The sequence below is a fragment of the Hyperolius riggenbachi genome, chromosome 1 (assembly GCF_040937935.1).
Source record: "Hyperolius riggenbachi isolate aHypRig1 chromosome 1, aHypRig1.pri, whole genome shotgun sequence".
NCBI classification, from domain to species: Eukaryota; Metazoa; Chordata; class Amphibia; order Anura; family Hyperoliidae; genus Hyperolius; species Hyperolius riggenbachi.
Window position 1 is genome coordinate 360,073,606 of NC_090646.1, and position 22,246 is coordinate 360,095,851.

At 41.2% G+C, this 22,246-nt stretch overlaps 1 protein-coding gene across 4 annotated transcripts in view; it reads right to left on the reverse strand.

The window, feature by feature from the left end:
• The window catches only part of HOOK3 (hook microtubule tethering protein 3), a 125,961-nt gene that overhangs the window by 56,382 nt on the left and 47,333 nt on the right, over positions 1-22,246 (reverse strand). For 2 of the 4 annotated variants that reach the window (XM_068234215.1, XM_068234218.1), the window contains exons 5-10: positions 16,376-16,508; positions 14,893-14,960; positions 7,667-7,729; positions 7,478-7,561; positions 5,000-5,062; positions 2,452-2,615 (exon numbers count right to left, since the gene is read on the reverse strand). In XM_068234215.1, coding sequence (XP_068090316.1) covers positions 2,452-2,615; positions 5,000-5,062; positions 7,478-7,561; positions 7,667-7,729; positions 14,893-14,960; positions 16,376-16,508 — 575 coding nt within the window. The remainder of the gene's footprint in view (positions 1-2,451; positions 2,616-4,999; positions 5,063-7,477; positions 7,562-7,666; positions 7,730-14,892; positions 14,961-16,375; positions 16,509-22,246) is intronic. The other 2 variants (XM_068234216.1, XM_068234217.1) reach the window with 1 other exon arrangement.

Genomic DNA, 22,246 nt, shown 5'->3' on the forward strand with positions numbered 1-22,246 from the left:
TCATCATACATTGTACTAGGATTGAATTTTAAATGGTGAAATAACCAGATCGAATGGAAAAATAAAATGTGTGGGTTTAACTTACAGCAGCAACTTTTATTTTAAAACTATAATGGCTGTAAACTGGGAAATAATGACTTTTTTTAATTTTTACCCCTTGTTCCCTTTAAAATGCATAGAAAATAATATGATTCTTAGCAAAAAGTACCACCCAAAGAAAGCCTAATTGGTGGTGGAAAAAACAAGGTATAGATCATTTATGTATGATAAGTAGTGATAAAGATATTGGCAAATGAATGGGAGGAGTGTGAAATGTAGAAAATTGTTCTGGTTTTTTAGGGGGAAAACCCCAGGGACGCGAAGTAGTTAAAGGAGTTGTCAGGCAAATATTAAGAAAATAAGGGCTACTTACCGGGGGCTTCCTCCAGCTCCAAGCATCCAGCAGTCCCTCGCCACAGCTCTCCCTTCAGCCGTTCGCCGCAGGTCCGTCCCGGTCCCTGGCGATGACGTCAGAGCGACCTGGAGGTCGCTCTGTACTCTGCCTGCGCGATCAGCGCTGTCAATCGCGGCCACGTGGGCTGGAGCAGACTGCGCAGGCGCAGAACTACTGCGCCTGCGCAGACCGCTCCGGCCCACGTGGCGGTGATCGACAGCGGTGATCGCGCAGGAGCAGTGCAGAGCGACCTCCAGGTCGCTCTGACGTCATCGCCGGGGACCGGGACGGACCTGCGGCGAACGGCTGAAGGGAGAGCTGTGGTGAGGGACGTGCTGGATGCTTGGAGCTGGAGGAAGCCCCCGGTAAGTAGCCCTTATTTTCTTAATGTTTGCCTGATGACTCCTTTAAATGAACTCAGAGCAGTGCCTGTGGGTATGCCTTTAAGCATACCCACAACTAATTAATTATATCCTCACACCTACCAGCATGATGTTTGTAATTATATCCCCCTGGGTTCCTTGTATTTCATTGCATTGCACTGAATGGAGCTGCCGACACTGGGGAAAGTGTCGTCCTGCATAATACAATGCTGAATAAGGAATCCAAGATGGCAGCCACAATTTCGATTGCGAAAATAACAAAAACTAAAAGACGTAGGGTGGCGATTTATATATAATTGGAAAGAGGAGAAAGAGAGCTTCAAAATGGTATGCATCTTTCCATAGTTACTGCACTGTTCGGAGTCCCTTTAAAGAGACACTGAAGCGAAAAAAAATATATGATATAGTGAATTGGTTGTGTACTATGAATAATTACTAGAAGATTAGCAGCAAAGAAAATATTCTCATATTTTTATTTTCAGGTATACAGTGTTTTTTCTAACATTGCATCATTCTATAATATGTGCAGATTACACAACACTCAGCATTCAAAATGATTCTTTCAGAGCAGTCTGTGAACTAATGACCTCTCCTCTGGCAGAGAAAAAGTAATTAGTTCACCTACAGTTGAGATAATAAAAGTCAGAAAACAGCCCTCTCCACGACTTTGAAAGTTGTAGAGCTTATGGCTTTTTTGCATAGAGAACAACTAGAGTTTCTTAACTCTTCCTGTACTGGAAACAATTAGACTGATATATCTGATCTTAATGTTTTATTTCTTAGCTGTACTCCACATACAAATCATAATATTTTTTTTTCGCTTCAGTGTCTCTTTAAAGCAACCAAAGATAGAATGTGACTGGATGTGTTAAAGATCTTTTCCCAATTTGTTCTTATTTAAATATTACACCTGTCTTGACATAGGAGATCTGGGTTCAAATTCTGGCTGGAACCAGTTACCTATCCAGTAAGGAGTTCTTGGGCAAGACTCTCTAGCGCTCCAGGGTAGCCTAGTAAGCATGCTTTCAGTCCAATAGGAAAAGAAGCGCTATAGAAATGTTAAGATTATTAACAAAAGTATGATGGACATATGACTATTGCGAGTCCATCTGAGGGATAGTTGGTGATGCGTAAAGTACTGCAGAAGATGTCAGTGCTATTTAAATACTAATAAATCAGGCTCACTAAGTATAAAGGCACAATGACTAATGGGGCCTTTAGTCCTCTTATGTACTGTCCCCTTTCACAGCAGAGGCACTCAGCTTTTTTTTTATCTTGATTTATTTTTTTCAAACAGTGGACAAATGCAGATAAGTGGGGCTGTTCATTTGTGGGGAGTATGGCCTTCTGTGTTATTTTCCCTGGCATAGAGGCTGGTTAAACAAGAATAATTAGTCTATAAGTAAATCAACCCCCAAAACACTACAAACAGTGAAGCAAATAAACTGTAATTCAACCAATTCTTCAGACAAATTCTCAATCACTGCAAACCACATTTAAATTCCACTTTTACTCTGTGTTATGCAAGTTGTAGTTACCAATTCAGCTTCTCTTGGAACTGTAGATGTTGTCTGTTATAGGATGAAGCAGATTCAGTAACAAATGTTTCTTATAAAAAGCTGGTGATTACCATACCTAAATGTTTCCTCCTGCAACTGCTCAAGCTGTGTCTGAAGCTGTAGATGTCGCCTTCCAGCTGGGCTGTTGGGGTCTTCTAAAGAGTCAGACTGATTTAAGCGCTCCAACAGAACTTGGTTCTCTGCAAGCAAACTGCTCTTCTCTTCTTGGAGGCCTGCAACCTAGAAATCAAAGCACTGCTAATAAAAATGTAGTCTTCCATAAAAATAAGAACATGCCAGCCACAAACGGCACTCAAGTCAGCGTGACTTCTCAACACAATCTTTCTCTAGCCCAGTGTAAGCAAAAAGTGCACAGCCCTAATATTAAACAATTACATTACAATTAAAAGAAGGTTCTGGGATTTTTGCTGCATTTTTAAATTCAATAAATCTACCAAAATATTTTGCTTTGCAGTGGCCACTGTGTCCTAGCTTTGTTCCTGCCTTAATAGAGAATAATACTGCACTTTTCCTGTAAAAAAAAAAAAAACCTCCCAGCTGCAGAGTGGTGTTCCCATTCGCTTGTACTAGAATGCATGCACATTTAATTACACAGAAGCTGCTATCACAGCAGGAGGCCATCCTGCTACACACATATCGACGCTTAGGTCCCATGCTACAATACAATATTTTTCCGCAATAAAGATCACAGTTTTGGAGGTGGACCATGCTTTAGAAGTAATAGTTTGTGGGGGGAGGGCCCAGACAGTGATCTTGCTACCAGGGTTTAGTTAGTTTTCATATATAAATTTCTTTAATTTCACATTTCTTCTATTTTGCTGCTAATTTCACAGAGAATTGTGACTTCCATTGTTGGAAGGTGAGGAGAACCACTACAGTGATATTTCTGCCTGAATGTAGATGGGCTTTAGTCCACCAATGTTAGGCAAAAGGTAAAAAAAAAAAATTGGAAACGATTTAGTTTGGCTCACTTTCCCAATACATTTAGGCACCGTTTGCCCAGACCCTATCAATATAGGGTATATGGGTTGGGTGCTCTACAGGAGTCGAAGGAAGGTAAAAGGATAAGAGGAAGGGGGGTGTTGGACTGGAAGCTGAAAGACAGTGGCGGGAAAGACTAGTTTTGGTCAAGATTATCGATTATGATTTGGCACAAAGTTCAGGAATGTAAAGGTGCCCAGTAAAATATAATCTTGATTGTACAATGTTACCAAGTTTATGCACTGTAGTATGTGTGACTCCCTAAAGTATCCACTTACAATACATTCACTTTTTACCCTTCTACTACATAGAATTGGAAATCTTGTAGAATCAAGATTGCATCACTGATGAGCACCTTTAGTGCAAGGGGACAGAGCAGGGAAATGTTAGCATTAAATGTATGGGATCTGTAATTGCTTTAGGCCCTGTACACACAGTAGATGAAAGTTAGTCGAGTTGGCCAATAACGCCTGCCTCTGACGAGAATCCAGTATGTGTACAGCAGCCCACAACCCTCTCAGCCATCGATCCACCTGGAAGATTGATTCAGCCATGCAATGGCTGAGGGCATTGTTCTCTCCACTCACCCAGCTCCTGTGCCCCACTGTCTTCCCCCTGCCCACTAAGAGAACATTGTACACTCTCAGGTCCTCCAATATCACCCCAAGGGATCGGATACCAATCCCAGATAGGCGACTTGCATCTAGCGTGTGTTGGGACCCCTTACTGATACTTTATTTACCAGAAGATGGTGCCAAAACCAACCCATAATGCAATTTGGGGGTTTCATTAACCATTAACTTCCCTGGCGGTGTGATTCCTTCCTGAGTTTAGGGTCTAAAAGCAGTACAATTTTTTCATTAGCTTTTACACCATAAAAGCAAGAAAAATTCATACCTCTGGAAAGCATGCAGCAGTCCCTGTACTTACTTACCACCCTGGGATCCAGCGCTGCAGTTCTCCCTCCATCCTCCGAATGCTGCTGTAATCTTATTGATCGCCGGCTGTCATTATGACGACAGACAGCAATCTCACCAGAGGGATTCAGAGCCTCCAAGGACCAGAAGGAGAATGGCTGCCGGCGTCTGGCTGGATGCCAGGGGAGAATTGAAACACCTGCTGCGCGAATGCTCTGCACAGACCTCCCCAGCAGCTACCACAAGTCAGGTTCGGGATTACCACTCTAAGCTGTGGTTTTCTGCCCCCTAGCCTGACTCGGGCTTACCGCTAAGGAGGTTAAATATGAGAAATTCACTTTATTTCAGCAGTACTTCATAGAAAAAAAATGGCCAAAGTAAATTGGAAATCGACTGGACAGCTACCAGCTTATGATCTTGCATCTACACAGTGGTGAAAACGTGTTGTGCACAGCAGAAAACCATAAAAAAAAAACAGCATGCTGCTATATCAACTATCCCACTTTGTATACAAGTTGTTTTTTTTTTGCTAGAATGCAATATCTGTACTATGTAAATACTTTCAAATACTGCAGCAAACCAATGTGTTATAAGTACATTAGTAGTTCAGAGCAAAATAAAACCGGTAAGTATATATGCAAACCAAAGCAACATTGTGTTAGTAACTGAAGAGGCTGTGGGGGATGTGGACATTCAAACATTTACCCTTTCTTCTAGCTCATTACTTTCATATCTCAGTTTATCTCTGTCCTCCTGGATATAGTACACCTTCATTTCCATAGGAAGCAAATAAAACAACGATTAAAGAGTTTTTCATTGGTGCAACCACACAATGATAGTTGGGGTGATTGAGTGTATTCAATTCATTGTTATTGAAACCTCCTTGAATTATTTTACCTGTATATTTAAGGGTTGGTAGTGGAAATTAATGTGCATTTCAACATACTGTATACTGAATATTAGCTTGATTGAATAGGTATTCAACTACGATTAAAAAAAAAAAGTATTTGTGCTTTAGGCTCGGTTCACATTAGCTTTTAGCAGCGGATCTGGGTGTACTGTTCCATGGTCCGTTCTGCTGAGTGGATAAAAAAAAATGCAGCAGGACCCAATTTTCCGGACTGTTTCCTTTAGCGGAATGGAAACGGAAGGTTTTGCAGCACAATAGGAACCTATGGAAAACAGAGGTTTGACAGCACACTGGCTGTAAAAACGGACCGGTTTCCAGGATCCAGATGGCAGGATCCAGATGGCCGGCTCCACAAAATAAAATGCAGATGTGAGCCGGGCCTTATTATGTTATGTCTTTCAGGTGGTTACACACAGACCTAAATTTTGAATTACTATATTTCATATATTCATATTTATTCATGGTTGTGTTATCGCCCCTCACACACACTTCCCCGAAATGCACAGGACTTTAAATGGAACCTGCGGCGAGAGGAATACGCTGCCATAATGTCACATTTTTAAAATGTCACTTGCCTGGCTATTGAACTAGTCTGTTGGCTACAGTCTTGCTTGAGCCACAGACCTACAAGGGATGCAGCCAGGGAAATGCCTGATCTAAACACTCATGCTCAGTCACTAATTCACAGGGTATCAAAGGGAAATGACGAGCAAAACTGCCAGGCAAGTAGAATTTTCAAATAAGCAATAACTCCTTTGAAATTCCAGTCACTTCAGGCTTCATTTAAAGCATTTTTGTTCATATTTAAAGGAGCACTATAGAGGACATTTTTTTTTAAAAAATGCAAGTGTATACATACGTATAAAAATTACATTTGTTCCACAGCAAAATTATCTCTAAATGTGTTTTTTTTTTCCTTTGTTGCCATCACAATAGGTTGCATAAATCTGAAAGATCTGCCAGATTTTGGATTAGTCCATATCCTCATGGTGGTGGTGGTGAGAACCTTTCCAGGAATTGCTTTTGTAAAGAATAAAAGAAATACTGAAACTCCCCCATGAAGAGATGGAGTAAGTCAAGATCTGTCAGATATGTTAGATTTCTATTGCTTCCTGTAAGGTACAGCAGCAACATAGGAAAAAAGCAGGTCTGTGGAGTCTTAGTCGCAGCAATTTTGGGTGCCTGGAGTCGGAGTCGGGAAAAAATGCACCGACTGACTTCTGATGAATTTAAACTGTAATTAAAATAGAAAATATGATAAAATGTTCTATTTCTCAGATAATAGTCATCATAAATAATTTATATACACAGTAATAGCTGTGCTTAGTACACAAAAATGAAATAAACCAATCAAAATTACTTGTGCTGCTTCAATGCACCTATTACAGACTACCCAGCAAGCTCATGGTGAACCAGAACTCCTAGGAGTGTGTAAGGGGCTACAAAGGACCAAAAAGCCCTCTTACTAAAATGTTAAGCAAAATAAAACGTTGCCTTCTTAAAACAGAAGGTATTGGCAATAATTCAGGGTGGAGTGAGCATATGATGTGCCCCACGACGCATCACTGCTGAATACATCCTTTGTTGTCCCTGCAAGCTAGCCGTGCCTCCAGAACTGCTGGAATGCAATCATGTGTCATCTTGTACAATTGAACATCATTGCATTCCAGTGGTTCTGGAGGTGTGGCTAGCTTACAGGGACAACAAAGGATAATTTGCATATTCAGCAGTGATGCAACATAGGAGACATTATATGCTCACTCCAAAAGCCACGAATACAGTGTAGGCAAGAGAGTTTATGTGATAACTGCATGAAGCCATTGTTACGAAAATATTCTCACAAGTACATTAAACAATGGCTCCTCAGAAGAAGGGTACAGGTCATTGGAAAATGGAATTTTCCAGTGCATGCGCAGTAAAGACTGTGCTTGTCATGATATCACGCGTACTTATCAGCCAATAGCCTAAAAGTGAAAGCATGTGCAGTCATTTTTGGGCTGATCTGAGCAATCATTTATGTCCTCAATCGAAAAATGTACAAGTAGTAAATGACAAATACCTGTATACCATAAGTACTTTCTCTAGAACATCTGCTGCAATTTTTGCAACTTACTTGTGTTGTAGACCAAAATATAGAAAGTAGACCATTTATTGTTCATATTTTGGTGCCCTCTCACAGATCATACTGCAGCTAATTGTTTTTCATTATTACTCGGTTCCTGCTGTTACCCAGATGAATATGTTTGTGAATGGCGCGTACTGGCAAAACTGACCTGCATATCTAGCTCGTGGCACCGCTGGGCAATTTCTTCTTTTCCTGCCAAGGCATCATTTAGTTCTTCAGTAATCTTCTTTAACTAGTTAGAAGGAGTCTTCTATTAGTCAAGAGCAGAAAGAGTTGGGAGACTCGAGAGGTCTATAAAAACAGTTGGTATTCTCTCTAGTGAAAAGTAAAAGGTTACCTGACGGTCAAGTTCAGCATAAGCATCTGTTGCTATGGACACTGGTGATTCTTTACTCATTAGCTGCAATGAGAATGAGATTATACATTGTAAATTATCTCAAGAAGACTGAAAAGACATTCAAACAAGGTACTCCAGTTTAAGCAATTATAGTAACAATCATAATCAGTGAGCGTTTACCTCATGTTGCTTCAGGTACCCTAAATGCAGGCGTGTTAGCATTCACACATATTAGTGCATCAGGAGGCAGTTTTTCCAAAATGTAATAATGCAGCATACATATGAGAAAAATGCTTGTAGCATGGATCTTAAAAAAATGAATGCAGCACAAATGCAATGTGCCTTGTAGCATGAAAGAATTGATGGAACTATTGTAAGATTCATATATACACATTTTTCCATAACCGCTTAAAGGAACCCTATCAATTAAAATGACTTTTTTTTTTAAATACTGTATATTAGGGTACAACATTACCACTAGTGCTAGGGTCACTTTATTTATTCACCCAGTTTTCTCTCCCTCTTTTCCTGCTTACAAATCATCCTTCATTCCTCAAACAGCTCACAAATATACTTCACTGTGTCACAGCATGCAGGAGACATGAGGAGGAGGCTGATCTGAGGAGGTAACAGGTAACTAGATGTGCTGTAATACTGCTGTAATGTAACTAGCAGGGAGATGGGTATACACTATTCCTGACTGACTGACTGACTTGCTTGCGACTTTTCACTCCAGGCTGCATCTACTGTGTATGCTGCTATGTGGTGCACTGTTGAGAGGGAGAGATGCTGCTTACAAAAGGCATTATTAGGATCTTTATCAGTCAGAGAAGCAAAGATAATAAACACACATTGTGGAATCTTTAACCCCTTACCACCATCTGAATAAGATTCTTTCAGCAAGGTGATTAGTAAATTATACACTGAGGGGTTAATAGCACCACCACCCCCCCCCCCCCTTCCCAACTTCCCCCATGCAGGAACATATTCTAGCCCTCAGAGCCCAACACTTTTGTATCTAAAACGGATGGGGGATTTTACACCAGAGAGGCAGAGCTGTGCGAGGAAGGAAACGGCTCCTAGTGCTTGCGGTAATGTATGCCTTTACATACAGCATTTAAAAAAAGTTGTTTTAATCGATAGTATCCCTTTCAGATAGAAAAATGCAAACCAAGCACAGTGTGAAAGGCTCCTTATCCATGTCCCTGGTTGTCAGTGAGGTGACCCCGAGGACTGCATCTTAGTGAATCCTAGCTGTCTGTATCTGTCTGCCGCTCACTAGAAGTGACAGCCCATCTTCCCTTGTGAGGCACTCTGGTGAAGACTGGAGTATCATTTAAGATTCCACAGCCTCATCTTTCACAGAGTACCCCTGCCAGTTTGTGAATGGGTTTATTCCCACAAGCCAAAGCAGATTATAAGATTAATTGGCTTTCTCCAAATTATTGGCCCTACATTGTGGCATTATGCCTGGTACTCACCACGCAATTTCCCATCAGACCGACGGGTCCAATGGATAATTTACAACAAGTCTGATCAGATTTCCAATCAATTTTGTACAGAAGATTAAACTGATTGGAAATCTGATCGGACCTGTTGGTAATTATTGATTCGACCCGTCAATCTAGCGGGAAATTGCGTGGTGTGTACCAGGCATTAGAGTGTGGGCACTACTGAGGAAAAGTTAGTGATGCAAATTGTTCAGTGTTCTTTGTGAACAACTGTGTAAAAAGTTATGTCCTATAAAGTCGCTCATAATATTAAAACCACTGACAAGTAAGGCAACACTGATTATCTAATGCAGTGGCTGGATGGTGTAATGGTTAAGGGCTCGGCTCTTCTTGTTCAGTAAGCCAGTACTTGTTCAGTAGGAGTCTTTGGGAAAGACTCCCTAACACTGCTACTGCCTATAGAGAACGTCCTAGTGGCTGCAGCTCTGGCACTTTGAGTCCGCCAGAAGAAAAGCGCAATATAAATTTTCTGTGTCTGTGCCTTGTCTCACCACAATAACACATGAAGGGTAATTCGAAAGCAGGTTAACAGTCAGTTCTGATGCATTGGAAGCAGGATAAACCATGAAGATGATGCATTGGAAGCAGGGACAACCAGAAAAACATGAAAAGCAATTTTGACCAACTGAAATTGCTACATGATTGGGTCAAGGCATCTTCAACATGTTAATTCATTTCAACCAAAAGTGGTCTAAGGAGAGACTATTGGTGAATGGATTATGGGCACCCAAGGCTCCCTGATATACATAGAAAGCAAAACAATCTGTAAAAAACACATGATCATGCATCTAATACAATTTGCATGTATACCCTTGTACTATGTTGAATAACCGTTCGCTACCTCTCTGTCTGTCACCCTTTGTTTACATTGTATGTATCCCTATTTATTGTGCAGCGCTGCATAATATGTTGGCGCTTTATAAATACAATAAATAATAATAATAATCTGCATGGTCCTATCTCACAAAGAGCTACTGTAGCAAAAGATGTAGAAAAAGGCAATACTGTCCATTAAACGAAGGTATCGGAACACCCAGTGAATTGCATCTTGCTATGTATGGGGGCTCAAGAGCCACAGATCAGACAAAGTGCCTAAGCTGATCACTGTCCATTGTAAAGTACCTACGGTAGCTTCAGTATGTGTGCATCTGAAGCGGATTATGGAGCAATGGAAGGTGGTGAAGTAATCTGATGAATCCATCAAGGCCCTACCTAGCAACTTAAAGAGGAACTGTCGCGAAAATCTTAAAATTTAAAACACAGACAGATAAGAAGTATGTTTCTCCCAGAGTAAAATGAGCCATAAATTACTTTTCTTCTATGTTGCGGTCACTTACAGTAGGTAGTAGAAATCTGACAAAACCGACAGGTTTTGGGCTAGTCCATCTCTTCATAGGGGATTCTCAGCATGGCCTTTATTCTTTATAAAGACATTCCCTGAAAATGATTAATACAAAGATGCTGGCCAGCCTCCCTGCACACTATTTTGGCAGTTGAACGGAGCAACTGCCATTCACTAAGTGCTTTTAAAAATAAAGAAAACCCTGAGAACCCCCCCTATGAGAAGATGGGTTAGTATAAAATCTGTTGGTAATGTCAGATTTCTACTACTTACTGTAAGTGACAGCAATATAGGAGAAAATTATTTATGGCTAATTTTACTCTGGGAAAAACGTACTTCTTATTTGTATGCGTTTTAAATTTTAAGATTTCGTGACAGTTCATCTTTAAAATGATCTGCTACTAACTTTTTGATGCCAGATACCACAGGACCTTTTTAAAGGGCTTGCAGAGTTTACAGGTTTTTGGCAGCAGAAAGAGGGACACACTATGAGACATATGGATTTATTATTTTGGGTGATCAGTGGACATGTAGTAGCAATTGGTAGTAATATATTGTCCTGTCATGTGTTTGAACACATACCCAGTATAGCTATAAAATAGAGCAGTGATGAATTACTTACTCTGCCTACCCTGGTTAGATGTTGCATCCATTGTTTCACACTCTACGGTCTCTCAGTATACCTATACTGTACCCCCCCCCCCCCCCCCCCTAGTCTGCAAGAGTGTAATGAGTGAAAGGAAAACTCAGGAGATGCTCAACATTGCTATGGACAAGAGCTTAAAAAAATCAGGTCTGTTTAAATAAGGTACTGTAGCTAATTTGACTGCACTGTGCTGTTTTCCTTACCTGATTTTATGATTTTTTTTTCTAATTTCTCAAACTGAGTTTGTTTATCCTCAGCAGCATATTCTGTTGGCAGTAATTTCACAAGGCATGTTTTATGAGGGCAAAAAAAGCATGAATTAATACAAAGGCCACAAGCAGCTAAAAGGTTGGAGGTAAGAGCTTTACCCTGGGCTCCAGTCTCATGTGGGTACTAAATAATAATGCAGACTGAAAGAAAAGAAAGCAAAAAAGAAGCTGAAAAGGCTTGAGGAAGATTTGCATTGTGGTAAAATCCTATCTTTGTACTGTCCGTCACATTAAAATTCTTGGAATTTTCTGGTGAAGTTTATAGCCATAAGAAGAATGCTCCTTTTTCAGCTCTTTTCTAACAAGACTCATTGGAGGACATGCACAGTATTACAATAAATCATTTTGCAAATGAATCTACAAAAGTACAAAATGTATATAAACAACTGTGCTACAACAAAGTTCATGCAGATCCATTACGGTTTAGGGGGGAAATGACAATGAACACACTTAACAGCTTCTACATAGACGGAAACAAGCTCTGAGCAGTGTGCCCACAAACAAACCAGGTAATTTGGGTGCAGGGATTGGCAGGTGTCCAATATATGCGTGTTATAATTATCAGTGATTGAGTGCCCGATCAGGGAGTTGGGTTTCCCAATAGCCGATCGTCTACTACAAAGGAAAGAATGGTTGTTGCCGATTGTAGATGATCAATTACAACTAATGGTCATTTGGGCCTTGGGGTCTGTGTCAGAAATTAGAAGGAGGAGGTCAGTTTTAGGCACCTGGAGGGGGGGTTAGAGTCAAGAATTAGGACTGGGTAGTTAGCGTTAAGCACTTGAAGGGGGGGGGGGGCGCAGTGTCAGGAATTAGGAGGTCTAGTTTTAGGCTCCTGAAAGGGGGGGGGGGGGGGGAATTGGTAGTGTTTTAGAAGGTAGATAGTTAGTTAGTTTTGAGCACCTAAAGGGGGTGGCCGGGGAGGGGCGGCTTAGTGTAAGGGTTTAGGAAGTGGAGGTTAGGTTTAAGGCACCTGGGGGTAGGGGGGGGTGGGGGCGGTGTTAGGAATCAGGAGAGGGAGGTTAGTTTTAGACATTTGGAGGGTGGAGGGGGTGTTATAAATTAGGAGAGGGCAGCTGGTCTTAGGCATATAAAAAGGGAAAATTAGCATTAACCGCTGAAATGCAAATCCATTGCAGTTTAGGGGGTAAAATACAATGGGCACACCAGCCAATTTTGGAGTTAGTGTTAGGAATTATATGTTTGGGGGGGGGGGGGGGGGTGCTAGGAGGAAAGGTTCAAGTGAGAATAGGTGCCGGGTAAGTGCATAATAAGATATTGGTAATGGACATTACCCTAATTTTCTACTAGCAGCACCGCCCAACTAATGCGGCAGCAACGTGTCATGTACTCCCTAATCAGGTCTAGGCTAACATTTCATTTCACGCTACAGCCAAAGAATCACGTTTCTAACAAACATAGCAACAAGTCTGCTGATTTGTGGTAGTAATGACAGCAAATTCTTATTTTTCTGCAGATAGGACTGCATCCTCAGCCAACACCCTAAGGTTTTGTGCTGTCAGCATTCATATCTACAAGATAATAGGGAATCCAAAAGTGCGTACACACGGTTGATGAAATTTAACATGTGTACAGGTTCCCGCAGAGCTTGTTTAACTACTTTGGCCTCCTGGACGTACTAGGTACGCCCAGGAGGCCATGGATCGTTAGCCCACGAATCAGTGAATCGCGCTATGGTGCCCGATCACTGATTCCTCTCCCCCGCGGAAAAAGCGACAGCTTCTCTCAGAAGCGCCGCTTTGGCTGGCTGTTGCGTCCCTCTAAGCGTATGTTACGCTTAGAGTGACGTCATGTAAAAAAACTCATGGCCGCCATCTTGTGGCCAAAAAGTAAAACTACAACTAAAAGTTAAAAAAATAAAACTCAACACACATTTACATTATAAAAGTACTTTTTACATCCCACCCTCCCAAAAAATACCCAAATAAAATGTTTAATATAAAAAAAAACAAAAAACATTACAATAATAAAAAAAAACATGTAAATATTTACCTAAGGGTCTAAACTTTTTAAATATCAATGTAAAGATGAAATATTTCTATATATTTTTTTTTATTTTAAACTTGTAAATAGTGATAGATGCAAAACGGAAAAAAGGCACCTTTATTTCCAAATAAAATATTGTCGCCATACATTGTTATAGTGACATAATTTTAACGGTGTAATAACCGGGACATATGGGCAAATACAGTACGTGAGTTTTAATTATGGAGGCATGTATTATTTTATAACTATAATGGCTGAAAACTGAGAAATAATGCATTTTTTCTGTTTTTTTCTTATTCTTCTTGTTAAAATGCATTTACAGTAATGTGGCTCTTAGCAAAATGTACCACCCAAAGAAAGCCTAATTGGTGGCGGAAAAAACAAGATATTGATCAGTTCATTGTGATAAGTAGTGATAAAGTTATAGGCTAATGAATGACAGGTAAACATTGCTCGGATGTATAAAGTGAAAACGACTGAAGGTTGAAGTGGTTAAGTATCTGGCATGTGTTTTTTTTTTTTTGTTTTTTTTAAAGGCCCATACACACGTCGGATTTTTGCGAACGGCGGATCGCTCAAAACCAGTCTTATCACCCGAACAACAGTCTGTACACACGCCCGATTTGGCGTGCGGCCGTCTGAACGACGGGACGTTCAAACGACCAGTCGTTCGCAAAAATCCGATGTGTGTATGGGCCTTAAAGCACACTATCCCACTCCTTACACCTCCAACTAAAATCTGCTCTGTCATTCGCCACACATTGTCCCTCCTCTCCCATCCATATAAACCGTGGTGATGCCCTACTATGGTTGAGTGAGGCATCAGTACAGCGCTCTGCTCCCAAACTGCCACCCAGTGACCATAGCTGTTCGTGTGTAAGCTCCTTAAAGAGGAACTCCAGTGAAAACGTCATGAAAAAAGTGCTTAATTTTTACAATCATTATTTATAAATGATTTAGTCAATGTTTGCCCATTTTAAAATGTTTCCTCTCCCCGATTTACATGGCGACATTTTTACTGCTGGCAGGTGATGTCTGTGGAAAGAGATGATGCATTTTTGGCAGTTAGAAACTGCTATTCCCCACAATGCTCCCACAGTGTGATGTCAGTACCCAGGTGCTGTCATCACACTGTGGGAGGGGTTTAAACACAATATCAGCCATACAGAGAATCCTAATGATCCATTTGAAAAAAGTTAAAGATTTCTTCTGGCAAAGGAGGTATCAGCTACTGACTGGGATGAAGTTCAATCCTTGGTTATGGTTCCTCTTTAAGTTCATAGCCTGGTCACATAACACAGACACACCCAGGTAACACACTGTATTCTGCCATTTCTATTAGCAACTAAAAAGCAGGACAGGTTACCCAATTGTGCAGTTTACCAAAAACCGGTTAATGCATATATCTGTATATTATGCTTATGCATAATAAGAGCATCGCTGTATCTTACCTCTTGTATAGCAGTCATCACCATGTGCTGTACAGATTCCTCCATCATCATGATGGTCTGAATATATTCTAGAAGCAAATTGTGCAAATGTAATACATTTAAAGCACCAAAATATTAGTAAAATGCATACAACAATTTAATAAGAAAAGCGTCACATCCCTTAATCTACAGGTCCATACAGATTGGAAGCGGCAGTTTTCTTGCTAGTAGGGATAGTCAATGAGATACAAATAGTTCCGAGTGGAGGCAGGATTATGCAAATTTTGTATGTAAGTATAGGAAGCTTAAAGCAGACCTTAAGAATCTAAAAAAAAAAATTAACTTACCTGGGGCTTCTGTCAGCCCCCAGCAGCCTCCGTGGACAAGTGACATGTGCGGCTCACTTTCGTTCTCACCGATTTGCAAGTCGACGTCCACTGCGTCCTCATACAGCTCCTGTAGCCAGGAGCATCCTACACAGTCGCAGTATGAGAAAATCTCTACTGCACCTATGCAGTTTGTGAATGAGGACAAGCACGGGCACAGTGGCAGGTGACTGAAGAAAGCAAAATTGAGCCGCAGCGGTGGACCGGAGGATCGTTTAGTAACGTCGCGAGCACAGGGCGGCTGGCAGAAGCCCCAGGTAAACAAAAAACACTTTTTTAGATTCTTCAGAGTTCCTTTAAAGATTAGACCTTGGTAGGACTGCATTGGTCCATTTCAAGCTGCATACATTTTTTTTGACATAATCCAGCATCAACTCAGAATAATTTGCGTCTCATCAATCATCCCTACTTGCTAGTTATCCCTACATTAGGCTGTGTGCAGGAACCTAGAATGCAGAATTAGTAGCCTATCAAGTGGATCGCAATGACTGTCTTTCAATACTATACTAGTGATCATGATACACAAGAGACTGCATGAGACTGCGCCACAGGAATTTTACTACACAACACAATCCATTATTTCCTTAGGGGCCCCACTAGGGGCTTTTCTCTACAACAACTTTCTATCGATGCTGTAGTGATAATGATCACCTCCATGTGTGCTTTGAATAGTCCATAGCTATGCCACTAAGAAAAAAGAGAAGTGAGAAACTGTTTATGATTGCATAAAGGCTAGTGTGAGGGTGCCTGCTATTAGGTGGCAGATGACTGCAATTCTCACTAGGGTAACATCAGCACATAGTGGTGGTTGATTAAACATTAGTATAGTATCAGTTGTGAGACTGCAGTAATGTACATATACTCAGAGCAAAAACTATTTTCAATAAATCCTGCCAGGCTCTGATATAATCCAGGCAAGTGCTGCAAACTTCTGCCAGGTTCAAAAACATTTTTTTTTTTATTCTAATCAAAGTTTGCTGGATCATTTATGTTGACCTGTATTCTACAGCTTTAGTAAATTGATCCACACAGATGAAGAAAAAGGCCACTTATTATAAATAAGGTAAAAAAGTTATTCAAACCGCAATCGTTGCTCAAATAAAAAAAAAATCTGTTACCTTGTTTTTGTTCACATTTAACAGCGCAGCCTAAAATGAGCTGCAACATTCTTCCAAGCTCTGACGCATCTGAGTGTTCTCCAACCAAAGTAACATCAGGAAGCGTGAAATCATTGATCTGATGACCCAAAATCTGAAAAGCATACAACAATTTGGGAAATTGTGAGCTCTGATTATATTATATTGCTGTTGTTTGTAAAGTGTGTGTTGCTGCTTTGATATCTGGGGCTTGTGCATAGCGATTCATCAGATATCTAACAGCAAGTGTTCGTTTTAAAAGTACATTTTTTTTCTCTTGTTTGCAGCAGGCAGACAATTAGCTAGGGGGAGGGATTAGCTGTAACACGAGGTATTTGGAAAGCTTCAGGACTCAGTACTGAGCTTGCTCAGTCTGTGGCTTGCTCACTAAGTGGCTTCGACACAAGGTGGCATAGGCGTTAAAAACAGGCGTTACAACACAGGCACAAAGAGAGAAGGGAGAGGAAGCAGGTAAGGACTAAAAAAACAAAACAAAAAAAAAACCTTCAACCGATATTGCGGTTTTTTGCATTGGTTAGAATGTGCTAACACGTTGTGGTGTAGTCTTTAAGTTTTGAGGACTCCACCCCAGCTTCACTCACTCCCCCTCCCCTTCTCCCCCCCACCCCAACTTTACTCACTGCCCCTCCTCCCCCTCTTCCACCCCAGCTGCACTCTATCCCGAACTTCACTCACTCTCCCGTTTCATCTTTTACCACCATAGTTTACCTTAAATAATTTTTCCCCACACAATAGTCATCATGTTGGACAATGCAGTACAGTGTACATCCTGCAGCATGTATGCATGCCTTGATCAGCGGATTGAGGGTGTTTACTGTTGCCCTGGATGTGTGCGTGTTGCTCAGTTAGAGGCGGAAGTCGCAGAGCTGAATAAGCATCTCGCAACACTGAGACGCATACACAACATGGAGATGAGCTTGGATCTCACGATCCAGACACTGGATGGAACTCTTGAAGATGAGGTGGGTGAAGTAAAGCCGGACCAAGAAGCAGAGGTAGCCGCTAGTTGGGTCACAGTTAGAAGGGGTAGGGGGAAAAGTGGCAGGGAGGCTAATCCCGAGTTGTCCCTCACTAATAAGTATGCTTGTTTGCGTAATATTGGGGAGGATGATTCTGGAGTAGCAATGCTGCAGCAGGATGTGCTCCTTAGCAACCAAATGGCAGACTACTGTAACGAGAAAGGGAATAGGAGTGCAGCTAAGGCTAGACAGGTACTGGTGGTAGGGGATTCAATTATTAGGCGCACAGACAGGGTAATCTGTCGAAGAAACCGTGAATGCTGTACAGTCTGTTGCCTCCCTGGTGCTCGGGTTCGGCATGTAGCGGAAAGAATTGACAGAATATTGGGTGGGGCTGGGGAAGACCCGGCTGTCATGGTACACATTGGCACCAATGACAAAGTTAGTGGGAGATGGAAGGTCCTCAAAAATGATTTTCAGGTACTTGGAGATAAACTTAAAGCAAGGACCTCCAAGGTGGTGTTCTCTGAAATACTGCCAGTGCCACGTGCTACATCTGAGAGACAGAGGGAGCTTAGGGAGTTAAATAAGTGGCTGAGAAATTGGTGTAGGAAGGAAGGGTTTGGGTTCCTGGAGAACTGGGCAGACTTTGCAGTCGGCTACAGGTTCTACAGCAGGGATGGGCTGCACCTTAATGGGGAGGGTGCAGCTACATTGGGGGAGAAGATAGCTAAACGGTTGGAGATTTTAAACTAGGATCTGGGGGGAGGCGGGAGGATAAAGTCTCAATATGTAGACAAGATAAGGTAAAAAGACAGTGGGAGCCTAACATTATGGGGGGTGGAGAGGGGGGTGGGGACAGTGTAAAGATTAAGGAGGTTGGTAAAACTTCAAGTAGCCCATTTCAGGTAAACAAAATTGGTAAATGTGGTGGTAAAAATATAAAGTGCATGGTAACCAATGCTCGGAGCCTTGCAAATAAAATAGACGAACTAGAGTTCATTCTGAATGACAAAGGCTATGACATTGTGGGAATAACCGAGACATGGATGGATGAAAGCCATGACTGGATAGCTAATTTAAAAGGATACAATGTGTTTAGGAGGGATAGAACAGGGAAAAAAGGTGGAGGGGTTTGTCTCTTTGTTAAGAATTCTCTTACAGCTGTCCTCAACGATGAGATGGAGGAAGATTGCGAAGATGTGGAGTCCGTTTGGGTAAATATTCATGGTGGAAATAAAAGTTGCCAATTGCTTATTGGGGTATGCTACAGACCACCTCATATTAATGAAGCTGCAGAACTGTGATTACTACAGCAAATTAAAAAAAAGCTGCAAGTAAAAATGAGGTCATAGTTATGGGCGACTTCAACTTTCCAGACATTGACTGGGGTATTGAGGCTACCCATTCTGGTAAAAGCAGCAGATTTCTGGCAGCACTACAGGACAATTACTTGACTCAAATGGTAACGGAACCAACTAGGGGAAATGCGTTACTGGATCTGATCATTTCTAATAGACCAGATCAAATGTGCAGGTTCAAGAACATTTGGGAAATAGTGATCACAACATGATAACGTTTGATCTGGTGACTGATAGGCCACGGGGCAGCAGGACCACTAAAACTATGAATTTTAGAAAAGCAAAGTTCAATCAAATTAGGCAGGCACTAAGTTTGGTGAACTGGGATAATGTACTACAAGGGGAGGACACTAAAGGGAAATGGCAAGCTTTTAAACGTATTCTCAATCAATATTGTAGTATGTATATCCCATATGGAAACAAAATGTCTAGGAATAAAAAAAGGCCTCTATGGATGAATAGAAAGGTTAGAGATAAAATGAAGAGGAAAAAGAATGCCTATAAGGTCCTAAAACAGGAGGGGACCGAGGCTGCAGTCAGCAATTATAAGGAGTGCAATAAAAATTGTAAAAAAGAAATTAGGCTGGCAAAGATCGAAGCTGAAAATCAAATCGCTAGGGATATCAAATCTAACCCAAAAAAGTTTTACAAGTACATCAACTCTAAAAAAAGAAAGGTTGACTGTATAGAACTCCTAAAGGATGAGGGTGGGAACTCAATGGTGGATGACCAAGGTAAGGCAGAGTTATTAAATGCTTTCTTTGCTTCTGTCTTCACAAAGGAAACAGCACTGTTGCAAATTACAGAGGCAGAAGAGTCTCAATCTTCAAACTGTAATATTAAATACTTAACGCAGGAAGAAGTAAAGGCAAGACTAAATAAATTAAAAATAGACAAGGGACCTGGCCCGGATGGCATGCATCCTCAGGTCCTAAGGGAATTAAAGAGAAACTCCAACCAAGAATTGAACTTTATCCCAATCAGTAGCTGATACCCCCTTTTACATGAGAAATAGAATGATTTTCACAAACAGACCATCAGGGGGCGCTGTGTGACTAACTTTGTGATGAAACCCCTCCCACAAGAGGCTCTGAATACCGTGGTACTCTGGGCAAACTGCCACAATGTAACAATGTTCACAGACAGGAAATGGCTGTTTAAAGCTGTCTGTAAGGGCCCTTTTCCACTAGCAGTCGCTAGCGTTCGCGCTGAACGCTAGCGATTGCTGAATCGCAATTCCGCCGTTTTCCCGACGTTTGCGGCCGCGATTTTGCTATGCTATGCACTGCATAGCAAAATCGCGGCAAAAGTCGCTCCGCGGCGCGATCGCGATCAAGTAAAAAACGAATCGCGGTAGTGGAAATGACCTACCGCGATTCCTATGTTAAAAAGCAAACCGTAGCGATTGTAAAATCGCTAGCGGTTTGCGGTTTTGCGATTCAGCTAGCGCAAACGCGCTAGTGGAAAAGGGCCCTAACAGCCAGAGCAGCTAGAAACAGCTACATAACTTGCCCACAGTAACAATGTCACCATGTAATACATGTCAGAATGTGAATCTGGGAGAGGAAAGATTTTACAATGAGCAAACACTGACTAAATCATTTATACATAATTATTGTAAAAATTAAGCACTTTTTTTTATTATTTTCACTGGAGTTTCTCTTTAAGTTCAGTTATAGATAAACCCCTTTATCTTATCTTTTGTGACTCTCTTTCAACTGGCAGAGTCCCAGTGGATTGGCGTACAGCCCACGTTTTCCCATTATTTAAGAAGGGCAAAAAATCAGATCCAGGAAATTATAGACCTGTAAGCTTAACATCAGTTGTATGCAAACTAAGAGATACTATACATGACTTCATAGTAGAAAATAATCTTATTTCTCAGCATCAACATGGGTTTACTAAAGACAGGTCCTGTCTGACTAACATGCTCAGCTTTTATGAGGTAGTGAATGCTAATATGGATATTGGGAATGCTGTAAATGTGATATACTTGGACTTTGCTAAGGCCTTCGACACTGTTCCCCACAAAAGTCTGGTGCAAAAGTTGAGGATGCAAGGACTGGGGAAGAGTCTGTGTGCTTGGATAGGGAACTGGCTAATGGACAGAAAACAAAGAGTTGTGGTCAATGGATCGTACTCAAAATGGGGGACTGTTAGCAGTGGGGTCCCACAGGGGTCTGTACTGGGTCCAGTGCTCTTCAATTTATTTATTAATGACCTAGTGGATGCAGTAGTGAGCAATGTTGCTATTTTTGCAGATGATACAAAATTGTGCAGAATCATCAACTTTCAGGAAGTTAGTGTCATATTGCAACAGGATCTGGATAGGATGGCTATATGGGCACATAAATGGCAGATGGAATTCAATGTTGAAAAATGTAAAGTCATGCATTTTGGTCGTACCAATGGTCTAGCACCATACAAAATAAATGGGAGACAGTTGGGGACATCAAACTTGGAGAAGGACTTAGGAGTACTCATCGACAACAAGTTAAATAATCGTACTCAATGCCAAGCCGCTGCAGCTAAAGCTAACAAAATTTTGGGATGCATTAAAAGGGAAATTAAAAAACTCGAGATGCGAGCATAATATTGCCCCTGTTTAACGCTCTAGTAAGGCCACATCTGGAATATGGAATTCAGTTCTGGGCACCACATTACAAAAAAGATATTGCAGTTTTAGAGCAGGTGCAGAGACGAGCAACAAAATTGATACGTGGGATGGAAGGTCTCACTTACCAAGAAAGGTTAGATAAACTGGGTTTATTTAGTCTAGAGAAAAGACGCCTTAGAGGAGATCTAATTAACATGTATAAATACATCAGAGGGCAATATAATAGCTTGGCGGATGAGCTTTTTGTCCCTAGGCCTTCTCAAAGGACTAGAGGACATGATCTGCGCATGGAGGAAAAACGTTTTAGCCACTTATTTAGGAAAGGGTTCTTTACAGTAAGAGTGATTAAGATGTGGAATGCATTGCCACAGGAAGTCGTTATGGCAAACTCTATACCTGCATTTAAAGGGGGCTTAGATGCTTTCCTTGGGTTGAATGACATCCATGGCTACAATTACTAGGTAAGGCCTAATGATGTTGATCAAGGGATTTTATCTGATTGCCATCTGGAGTCGGGAAGGAATTTTTCCCTTTTGGGGCCAATTGGACCATGCCTTGTAAGGGTTTTTTCGCCTTCCTCTGGATCAACAGGGATATGTGAGGGAGCAGGCTGGAGTTGTACTTTGTACTGGTTGAACTCGATGGACGTATGTCTTTTTTTCAACCAAAATAACTATGTAACTTGTTATACTACCGTATATCATTAAGTTGATCCTAGTATTTGGACCCCGTAACGGTTTTTTTTTTTTTTTTTTTTTTTTTTTTTTTTTTAAATTCAAGTATAAAAGTTGTCCTTTGGCAACAAGTGGACACAATAGGAGTGTGACTTGCTGCACTTGAGTACCAGAAGGGTTTGATGGCTGCACTACATAAAGTATTGCAGTCACTAACCCCT